This window comes from Elephantulus edwardii, unplaced genomic scaffold (assembly GCF_000299155.1).
Source record: "Elephantulus edwardii isolate Elephantulus edwardi_28Jun2011 unplaced genomic scaffold, EleEdw1.0 scaffold00089, whole genome shotgun sequence".
In the NCBI taxonomy this organism is placed as follows: domain Eukaryota; kingdom Metazoa; phylum Chordata; class Mammalia; order Macroscelidea; family Macroscelididae; genus Elephantulus; species Elephantulus edwardii.
This window is the reverse complement of record NW_006399839.1, coordinates 5,414,465-5,426,060: the sequence shown is the minus strand read 5'-3', so window position 1 is coordinate 5,426,060 and position 11,596 is coordinate 5,414,465. Positions and strand designations below refer to the sequence as shown.

Below are 11,596 nucleotides of genomic sequence, written 5' to 3'. Positions count from 1 at the left end.
AGAGAAGATAGCAAACAAGATTTCTTTTTTGAAGTAGAATTTTTAGAAGAAAGGACCATTTTTTAAAAGATTATTTTGTTCATAGATAACTCTCCAGTTTCAGTGTCAACAGAACCTCATAATTTATTTTTTTAAAAAATGTCACTTAAAGTACTGATCATATTTTGTTATGTGCCATCGAGTTGGAACCGGCTTTCTAGGAGCTCTTTAAAGAGTACCCCTCTTGATGAAATGGTAACTTGTAAAGTGATTGCAGATTGTAGGATAGTGTTGTATGTGGTAATAGTCTGGGAGTTCTGAGGCCAGCCCCAGATTGAATCTGTCAGCCTATGGTTTAAATTACAGTCAATTCTAGGGTAATATAGATGTTGGTAATAATTTGCTGTTTCTTTGAAAGTTGGAAAAAACGCTAATGAAAAGTCTGGAAAAAGAAAAGTTATGATCATATTTGAAATATCTGTTGAGCAGTAGGTAATAGTGAATGTCTGTCTATTCACTCAGAAAATAGATATTGAGAGTTTATTGTTGGCTCTAGAGATTGAATTGGCATACATGTATACGTGAAAAAATAGGACATAAATATTTTAGGTTAAGCCATACTCACTGTTAAAGTTTCTTTTCTAAGAATTCATGGAAAATGGTATCTTCGAATTGACTTACTAAGATTGGAGAAGTGGTCCTTAATCATCGCCTGACATCTACTACACTGTGACTTTTGCACGCCTGGACCCTAACTCATAGGTGTGTGCCTCTCAACAGTTCCAGCTTCTTAGTCCTGTCTACACGTTAGCATCACCTGGTAATTTAAAGCATGGTACTGTCTTGGCTACCTCCCATTTGTCGGTCTCTGATGTAATTGGCCTGGGTGGGCTTGGGCATCCATATTTCTCTCCCTTGTTTTATTGTGGTGAAATGGAAGGAAATATTTGCCAGCATAACCATTTTTGAGTGTGCAGTTCAGTGACAGTTATATTTGCCATGCTCACAGCACCTCCGTCCTATTCTCAAAGTTTTACATCACCCCAAACAGAAACTCCATACCTTTTCAGCCCATTCCTCTTCCCTGAAACACCTAGTAACTTTTTTCTATTCGTTTGCTTATTCTAGATGCTTCATACAAATGGAGTCATAAATATTTCTCCTTTTGTGTCTTCTTTTACTTAGCATAATGTTTTCAAGGTTCGTTCACACTCTTTTTATGACTGCATAATATCCCACGTGCTGTGTTTTACCTATCTGAAGTTGATGGACAGTAGGTTGTGACTGTCCTTTGACTATTGTGGATATTAGTGTAATGGATAATTTCCAGCTGTCTCATTCCCTGTTTGCGTATTTCTTGGGTAAATACCTAGGAATTGTTAGCTAGGTTATCACCAGAAACAGTTTTCCACAGTGGCTGCACCATTTTACATTCCTGTCACTCATCAGTGAGTGCACAAAGCTTCTGATTTCTCTGCACCCTCCACTTTCTATTCGCCATCCAAGTGGGGTGAAGGGAAGGCGTCAGTATTTTCAGACACTGCCCAGCATTCTTACATGCGCTGGGTTGAGACCCACTCAACTTCCAGAAGCCACTTTCCCTCCTCCAGCCTCACTCGCTGATTCCATCATTGTGTATGGAATTGTTGCTATAAATAATTTTTAGCCACGATGTTCTTCTCATTAGCTTTTTTTAGATGTGATTTTATTTATTCTTCAAAAATGACTTTTTTTCTTGAAGCACCTTTATTCTGAAGAACTCTTAATTGCCGTACTTAGAACTTCCAAACAATGAACATTTGTCAAGCATTAAAATAGCAGAACGAGGGAGTCGGCCCTCAGGTGACTGAGTGTGCGGGCAGGGCTGGCGCTTCCTCTCCCGTGAGGGGGCCTGTGCAGCTCCTTGGTTCTGGGCCCCATTAACAAGTGACCCAGAGATACTTGTCTCTTCTTTTTTGAAAGAAACAATGGCTGTTCCTGTAGCAACACCCTTTAAACACTGAACATTGCTGGGGCCAGCCCTCCATTTGCCATTATGTTTATCGAGTCACTTCCCACTCTGCTGTCACGCGTCCATGTCATTGTTCTTCTAAATGAGTGGTCGTTATAACTCTTGGGCATAAATAGCTGCCACATGGAGGAAACATGGAACAAAAATGAAAAAAGAAAAAAACCAAATAAATTCATTAAAGATGACCTGTTGTCACCCTCCAAACCTGCAACAGAACTTACTCCCATGGCTCAGCTTCGAGCCAATCAGCAGACAGGTTTATAAAGTGAAACCAGGGAGATGCTCACTCCCTAGAATAACCAACCACCTAAGATCAAAATAGAAGCCTTTGCCCAAGGGTAAAACCCAGAAGGCAGGAAAAGGCTAGGTCAGCTGGATTAATGGAAATGAGAATTATAGGGAGGAAGAAGGAAAAGTGTGATCATGTTGTGAGTACTGTTGTGTTTTTTTAATTATATTTTATTAATTTTAGTGAACATTTACAGAGATTTTGGATTTTCATTCATTCAGTGTTGTGATTATTATAACTAATATTATTAAATTGTGTATAAATGGTTGAATGAAAAACCAATTTGACTTGTAAACTTTCACTCAAATCACTTTTTTTCTTTTTTTTAGGAAGGGAGGGGGACAAAGAGCAATGGCCTTCCTTGAGTGGGTGCAGGTGATTTATAGAGGTGCAGGTGGCTTTAGTTCTAGAGCCCCAGGACTCTGCTCTGTGGACCATCTTCCCTTTTTGAGTGCATTTGAGTCTTGTTTGTGAGCCCACCCACCTGTGTGCAGTCTGAAAGAAAGGAAATAGCAATGGTGACTGAAGCCCATCATAGGCAATTCGCTTTATCCTGTTTTAAGAAGTAAAAAGTGTGTGTGTGTACATGCACACACACGTGTGCAAGAGAGAATGAGAAGGGGGTAACCATAGGGTTGCACAATATGATAGGTCGAGGGTGGGATGGGTTAAGGAAATGGGAAAGATCTGTTGCAAAAAGCAACATATACGAACTTTGTAAGTAAACCAGTATAAAATAAAAATTTAAAACATAAAGAGGTAATGAGAGAAGTTTTGGTTTGATTTTGGCAAGGTTGAGATAGTGAGCAGTGTAGAACTTGGTTAACATTTTCTATCCAAAAGTGAGTTTTTTTTCCAAAAGATTTATTTCTGGGTTTCTGTGACTTATATGTTTCCCATTGCCCATTTCTATGAATAGTCAGCATTTGTTTTTATGTGAATAATAACACAGAGCAGATCCAGCCCCCTGAGTTTTGCCATTTTAAGCAACTGTTGTAGGCCCAAAGGCATGTGCTATTTACGAAGTTGCATGGGTAGTAATGATAAAAGTGACAATGAGAATAGTAATGGTTGACATTTCTTTTTTTTTTGTATTTACAATGTTTTATTAATTGCAAATACCTTTTTTCTTTTCAAATTTAATTTTTTTATTTTTATTAATTTTAATGAAAATTTCCAGAGACTTTGGTTTTCCATTCATTCATTGTTGCACTTTTCTCCCTGCCCAACCCAACCCCAGTATACTCTTCTCTTTGAAAAGTAAAAGAAAAATTCTTTCACTGTTTTATAATCCCTCCCATGAGGGTCACTCCACTAGGCAGTCTTTGTTCTGGACTCATGTCATGACAATAGTATCTAATCACATATCTCTTTTAAACAGTTTTCTCCCTCAACTGTTTCAATGCAGTATACATTATTGAACCCATCTTTCTCAGTCTCCCTTCAACCCCGATGTCAGTCCTGTTTTACAACAGTGGCTTTATGCAGTATTTGACCCTGTGTGACTGAGATATTTCACTCAGCATAAAGTCCTCCAGGCTCATCCATTTTGAATAATATTGCATGAGTTCCTTGTTTTTCAATGCAGCATAGTATTCCATTATTTGAATATATCACAGCTTTTCTATCCATTCGTTTATTGATGAGCACTTAGGTTGTTTCCAACTCCTTGCTATTGAGAATAAAGCCACAACAAACATGGGTGTGCACGCAAATACCTTTTTTTAAAAAAAATAGTTTTAAGGAACATTTACAGAGAATTTGGATTTCCATTCATTCATTGCTGCACTTCTCTACCCGCCCAGCCCTCTCCCCCCGCCCCCCAGTTCGCTCCTCTCTTTCAAAAGTAAAAGAAAGACTCCCTCCCTGGTACACAATCCCCCCGCCACACTCCTCCCACCGCCCCAAGAACATTCCACTATGCAACCTTAATTGTGGACTCTTGTGCAAATTCCTTTTTTTAAAGACACAAATGACGACTTTACACATGGATCTCACCTGATGGGCTGCATAGGAATCAGGCTGACTATATTTGTGGAAGAAATCATTGGAAAAGCTCAATATCGCAGTCAAAACTAGACCAGGGTACATGCTTTGGCAGCACATATATTAAAATTGGAATGATACAGAGAAAATTAGCACAGCCCCTAGTAAGGATGGCAAGCAAATTCGTGTAGTGTTCCATATAATTTTTTTAAAAGTGTGCAACAATATATGAATGGAAATCCAAAGTATCTGTAAACTTTCATCAAAATTAAAAAAAAAAACACCCCCCAAAAAAATCCTAGACCAGGGGCAGGCTGAAGGTCAGACCAATTATTTATATGCAAGTATGGTTGACATTTCTTGAACCCTCTCAGAGTGACAGGCACAGGCGTTACATGCAGTATCTCATTCTCAGAAGAGCCCTTTGAAGTAGATTGAAAATGATCCCCCCTTTACAGATGAAGAAATAGGCTCAGAGAGAGGAAGTCCCATGGCTCTGAGTGGTAGGGGAAGTTTTTGCACGTAGCAGCACGACTAGGTGTCAGTCCCTTTGCCTCCCTGGTCACTGGAGTAGAGCGAGCCAGCATTGTCACAGCAGCCCTTGTCATTGAGAGTGTTCAGTGTTGCTCTTTTGGGCATGGAAGTCACTCAGGGCAACAGGCCACCACAACTTCCCCTGCTGCTAAGATCCGAGCACTCATTGATAACTACCTGCCATATCCCTGTTACCAGGGCAACGAAGATGGATTGGGCTGGCGTGAGGTCTCATCATGCAGTGCACTGTGCTCAGGAGCCTGTGTGTGGTGCTGTGGCTCTGCCTCTGCCCTTCTCCAATGCCACTGTTCCTGCTTCGAGTGCCCTTCTCCGAGGGCACTGCCCTGGAAGAGAGCCGTAATCTCTACCCGGAGTCACGTGCTACTAAGGGGAAGGACATTGCCTAGTGGTGGAACAGCTACACGTTCAGCTGCTAATTAAAAGGCTGGCGGTTTGAACTCACACAGGAGCTCCATAGGAGGACAACCTGGCAGTCGGCTTCTGTAAGGTTAAAGCTAAGGAACCCTTGGGGCTTAGCTAATGTCAGCTGATCACGGTCTCATTGTAACGTAATCTATTAGACAGTCACTTACAGTTGCCTTGAATTGAAGTTGATTCTGTGGCGATGGCAGGGTGCTCTGGTGGCCTAGTGGTAAGGAGCTGTCCTGCCATCCCAAAGGCACGTGGTTCAAAGCCACCAGCTGTTCCACGGGAGATTGATGGGCAGTCTCCTCCTGTGCGATTTATCTGGCTCCGAAAACTCACTGGAGGGTCAGCTATGAGTCGGTTCCAACTTGATGGCACACCATCACAACAACAACGCTGATGGCACCCAACAGTAGCAAGGATGAGCCACAGTGTGCCCCCCTACTTCTGTATGAGTGCAAATGGAAGAGGGCAGACTGTTAATTTCCTTCTCAGGAGGGCAGGCCACGTTCTTTTTTTGTGATCTTCTCAAGAGAGTTATTCTGAGTGCATCATCGCAGTCTCTGCGACAGCTCTCTGTTGAGACCAGCAGAAACCATTTATTGGCCAGCACATTGCTTAACCTCCAAGCTTCAGTTTCCTCCTGTGCAGAATGAAGGTGATTTCATTGCACATGCAACAAATGGTTGCTGGAGCCCCTGTAGTGCAGTGGTTAAATGATAGCTGCCAAATTAAAAAGTTGATAGTTTGAACTCCCCAGCTGCTCTGTGGAAGAAAGATGACGTAAATAGTCTGCTCCCGTCAAGTTTCCAGCCTTGGAAATCCTTCCTGTGGAGGAAGGTCTGCTTTGTCCTGTAGAGTTGTACGAGTCACAACCAACTTGAGAGCAGTGTGTTTACAGGCGTGGGTGTGTATGTGTGTGTGTGCATTGGGCATTGTTGGATACAATAGAGATAGTGACTCTGTGAACAGTAGAACACAACAAGCCTGCCTCAGCACCATCTTCACAGTCACGGCTTTGCCAGAGCCCATTGTCAGGGCCCCTGTGTCAGCCCATCTTGTTGAGGCTCTTCCTCTGTTTTGTTAACCCTCTACTTTGTCTTTCTCCAGGGACTAGTCCTTTTTGATGGCACGTCCCAAATATGTGACACAAAGTCTTGTGATCATCACTTCTAAGGAGTGCTGAGGCTGTACTTCCAGCACAGATTTGTTTGTTCTTTTTGACGGTCCACTGTATATTCAGTATCCTTTGCCAGCACCATAATTCAAAGATACCACTTCTTTTTTTTTGGTCTCCTGTACTTACTGTCCAGCTTTTACATGGAGATGAGCTAATTGGAAACTGCGGCAGGTGCACTTTATTCCTCAAAGTGATGTCATTTTGCTTGTTAAGCACTTTAAAGAGGTCTTTTGGGCAGTGCAACAAGCACCAAACTCCACTCCATTTGAGTTGATTCCTATCCATGGTGATCCTTCATCCAGTTTCCAGTCAGACTTCATGGGACGAGACTGCCCATCTTCCTCCCATGGAACACAAGGTCATTTGCAGTCTCCTGACATTTTAGTTAGTAACCTGACACGCTGACTGATGTTGTGCCTCTGTGGCCCAGTACAGCACAACAGTGAATTTCTTGATTACTGCTTCCTTGAGTGCTGATTGTATATCCATGTAAGGTGAAGTTCGTAACCACTTTAATGGGGTGTTTGTTTTTGTTGGTTTTTTTTGCATTTATTATAATATTGCTTATTGGTCCATTTGAGAGGATTTTTGTTTTCTTTATATTGCTGTGTAATACATACTGAAGGGTATTTGATCATCAGTAAGTGATTCAGGTCATGTACACACACATACACACACGAGACACACACAGAGTCATCTAGGGTCATGAAGAGTCAAAATCAGCTCAAGAGTTAGTAGCTTGGTTTTTGTTTTTATAGAATTAAGTAAAGCATTAAAGAATATCTAAGTGTTAATATAAACTCAGAAAAGAATAGAATGGAATGAGTGTATTAGTTAACTAATACACTCAATAATACTCTCAATGAGTGTATTAGTCTACTGTTGCTGCTGTAACACATTTCCACAAACTTCCTGGCTTGGAACAAAAATTTGTTAATCTTACTCTTCAGGAACTTGAAGTCAGAGGTAATTTCTCTGGGCTGAAATAAAGTATCAGTCGACCTGCTATGCTTCTGGAGATGAGGAGGTATTCTCTTCAGCACCCTGCTTCCCGTTATCTTCTAGAGGCACCCCATATTCCTTAGCTTGTGACTCCTTCACCATCTTCAAAGCCAGCAGAGCGATCTCTGAACTTATCTGCCTTCAGATGATGACCCCTGCTTCTGTTGTCACATCTCCTTCCCTCCTTTGTTTCTATCTTCTAGGGATCCTTATGATCACATTGAGGCCACCCAGGTTGTTTTAAGATGCTTTCCCCATCCCGTATTAAGATCCTTAACATGTTGCCGCAAATGTATTTCTAAGCACGGTCATCAATTTTAAAAGTGTGCTGCAACATGTTAATAGCGTCATAATCCACAAAGTCTCCTTTTACCATGTAAAGTCATTGTTCACAAATATTGGGACTCGTACATTGTCTTTGGGAGCTACTGTTCATTCTGCCATAGTTAGCAGTGATTAACTGTTTTTATAAAATGAAAAAACTAAACGGCCTAGCTTGGGGATAGAATAAATAACACTTTAATCAGTATATTAATAACTAACGACATGCTTTGTATACTTGCAGTGTTAGTTCTTCCCAACCTGACGGCCTTTGCACCTATGATTCCCTTTCCTTGGAGCCGTTTCCTTTCAGAGGTTCAGCTGAAATGTCACTTCCTCAGGGAAGCCCTCCTAGATTACCCTCCTCACCCTAATTCCCATATCCCATCCCATATTACATTGTTTCCTTTGCTCTCAGAGGCAGTCTTTTTGTGTACCTGATATGTTGGGGGCTTTGGGGTTTTGAGGGGGGTGTTTTTTTTTCTCCTCTTTTATTATGCCTGAGATGTTTTGTCTGTATTCTGTGGAATGTCAGTTCCAAGAGGGCAGGGACTATGTGTGCCTTGCATACTCTTCTGTTCTGGAGCCCGGGACAGAGGAGGTGACCAGGACATGCTTAGGAAGTGAAGGAGGCTGAGGCAGCCTGATGCTGTGCACTTAATGCTCGCACTCTCCTGTGTGGTGGGCACTTTCATTATACTTCCACTTCGTAGATGAGGGAAGCAAGGCTCAAAGAGGCCAAGTTCAAAGTCATTACCCAGGGTTAATAGTAATTGAATATGCCTCTAGGCCCACTTGGCTGCAGGTCACGGCTTCCCACCCCTTTCCTGCCTCATGACCTTGGGGTCATTAGAAACCACTTGGGCTAGCTGCGAGGGCAGCCCGCACTCTGAATGCAACTTCCCTGGCCCACCTGCTGGCCACCTTGACCTTGGTTTTTCCTCTGTCTAGGTCTGTTGTGTCAAGTCTGGACTCCCCTGCCAAGACTAGCTCGATGGAAAAGAAACTTCTCATCAAAAGCAAAGAGCTGCAAGACTCTCAGGACAAGTGTCACAAGGTATTTATTTCCGCCGCCGGCCTCTCTCCTTGCTCCAGGATCCTCCCGTCAATATATGCCAAGGGATCCACCCGAGGCCGCTGCTGGCGCTGAGCCTCCTGAGCCACAGCGCGCGAAGCCTCCCTCCCTCGCTGAAGTCGCACCTCCAGCAGCTCACAGGGAGATGAATTCGGGCCTTGACGTGGCTGTAAATCCTTTAAATCTTAACCAGAGGAGGCCCTGGAATTAAAACGGCCCGTGTCTCAGCATGACCCGCCCAGACGTCCGCTTCTTCCGGCAGGTGGCGTGGGTCCTCACCTGTGGCCGAGATGTGCCCCATCTGCTTTGAGTGATGCGAAGTCTCTCTTCTTAGTCTTGTAAAGCTCCTGCTTATGTAACCACGGCCACTGTATTGATTATGCTCAACGTCTCTTAACATTCACTGTTCCTGCCCAGGGACACCTCTCTGGAAGCTAACAAAAGCCACTCCTTGCTGGGGGACTCCTAAGAGCACTGACAAGTAAATCTCTCCTTGCCCAGGCCCGGATTTGTCCTCTAGATCTCTTTGCAAGGAGATGGGGGGGATCAAGATGGATTTGGGATAAAATTAAAGTGACGCCTGCAAAACCCAACCAAACAAACCCAAACAGGCGAAAAATGGTGATTGTGGCTTCCTGGCTCACTGGGTTAGAGAAGTGACCAAGTGGGAACCTGAGACTTGAATGAGAGGAGTGACTTAGCGTTGGTGCCTGTCTTTACGAAGAACTGTGCATTCCAGGGCGAAGACAAAATGGTATTTCCATCCCAACCTTTGGCGAAATTAGCACTAGCCCAGCCCATCAGGTGGCTGCTTGAGATTTGCTTGCTCCGAAGGAAGACACCTCCAGGGCCCCTTTTAACCTGTCAATGTGTTTATTTCAGATGGAGCAGGAAATGACCCGGTTACATCGGAGAGTGTCAGAGGTGGAGGCTGTGCTTAGTCAGAAGGAGGTGGAGCTGAAGGCCTCTGAGACTCAGAGATCTCTCCTGGAGCAGGACCTTGCTACCTACATCACAGAATGCAGTGTGAGCCTTCCCCTCAAGCCCCCTTCCCTCGGAGGTGGCACTTCCTGTTGTGTGTGTCTCATCCTGTTTCATACTGGCTTCATGAGGCACATCACAGCCAATGACAGAGAGGAGGGAGAGGAGGCCTCACCTGGTCCCAAGCGAGCCCCGGGGTTTGCAGGGCGGCTTGAGCCAGGTGTGAACCCCCCCAAGAAACGAGGCTGAGCCTTCACTGGGTGTCCAGGTAGACCAGTGGAGCAAGGAACTCCTGCACTGAGTCACACTGACCCTGACATCCTGAATCTCAACCTCTTTGGTCCACATTGTGTCCAACGTGATCCTCCTTGAGAATCAGACTCCCAAACATGCATAAGAAGATGTGTTTTGAGACTGTCTGAAGGCGGTTTTCTATTGCGTAGGTGCCGGAAAGCTCAGCCTTTGAGACACAGACCCTCTGTCATTTACCATGTGACTTTTTTACTCCCTTCTTTTCTTTCCTTCACAAGAGTAGACGTGTCGTCTCCATTGTCTTGTTAAATTTTTCATTCAGGTGTTTTTTTAATGTGCTCAACTCAAACAGCCTTAAGAAATTGAATCACACATTTTGAAAGTTGGTTGGTTTGTTGTTTTTTTTTTGTTGGTTTTTTTTTTCTTTCTCCTCTTCTTCCGCACAAAGGAGAGGCAATCCATAGAGTGTGGCTGATTAAGAATAACTGCTATGTTTCCTTTCCAGACTTGGCTGCATTTCAGTGGTGGGTGAAGCTATTCAGCTCTGTATCTCAGATCTATATTTCAGTGCCATTGAAGCACTGAGGGATCCTTAGGGATGAAAGGTGTTCCGAAAACATACACCAGGGATGGAATTAGACTAGATGGAGATGCTCTTGGTCACTGGGCAGAGTATGAAGTGGTTTCTTCTTTGAAAGAGGGACATGTGCCTAAGAAACCTCAAGTAACCGGTGTTGAAAGAAAAAAGATGAGCCATTCAGTTGGTGGCTGTCTTGGTTCAAGGATCCCTTTTCTCTTTGGTCCTGAGCTTACAAGTAAGTATCTGTTAGGACAGGTAGAGAGATGGTTTTGAGAGACAGGTGGGTAGAACTTCAGGCTGAACCCTAAGACCCTAAAGTAGGGATGCTGTTTCTTGAACGGAGAGGTTTTACAGGATGAAAACTGGACCCAGCGACCAACCTGGAGGCTGTAAAGTTTGACTCCCATCACCAGAGATCTTCTTGGTACCTGCAAAGCGACTCTCTTAATTACTCTTTTCAGACAGCACAGGATCCACAGGCCTCCCTATTAAAATGTGCACTTTCCACAGAGCTTAAAGCGAAGTTTGGAGCAAGCCCGGATGGAGGTGTCCCAGGAGGATGACAAAGCACTGCAGCTTCTCCACGATATCAGAGAGCAGAGCCGGAAGCTCCAGGAAATCAAAGAGCAGGTATGACAGTCAGCCCGGGAGCAGTGGCCCCTTGGCCAACATGCGGACCTCTCCTCTCAGGAGAAAGAGAGGGAAATAGATGTAGGTCATTTGGAAATTTAAGGTTCTTGTGGTTTATGTAACGCCTCCAAGTGCTTGCATGCCTCCTTTTGAAGTCTGCTCCTCCTAATGCCTCCTTTTCCACCCCTGATTAAGAAAGTCGGTTTAGAGTTGAGAAAACTGTGTCCTACAGGGCAAATCTACCCCATTGCCTATTTTCTAGAGCCCTGAATGATAGAAAGTTTTAATGTACTTGGCCACTGACCAAAAAGCTGGTGGCTTGCTTGCCTCCCAGAGACCTTTGGAAGAAA

At 43.7% G+C, this 11,596-nt stretch overlaps 1 protein-coding gene across 2 annotated transcripts in view; it reads left to right on the top strand.

Annotated features, from left to right (window-relative positions):
* The window catches only part of CIT (citron (rho-interacting, serine/threonine kinase 21)), a 217,117-nt gene that overhangs the window by 119,279 nt on the left and 86,242 nt on the right, over positions 1–11,596 (top strand). For both annotated transcript variants that reach the window (XM_006890418.1, XM_006890417.1), the window contains exons 10-12: positions 8,680–8,785; positions 9,686–9,829; positions 11,127–11,246. In XM_006890418.1, the coding sequence (XP_006890480.1) occupies positions 8,680–8,785; positions 9,686–9,829; positions 11,127–11,246 (370 nt within the window). The remainder of the gene's footprint in view (positions 1–8,679; positions 8,786–9,685; positions 9,830–11,126; positions 11,247–11,596) is intronic.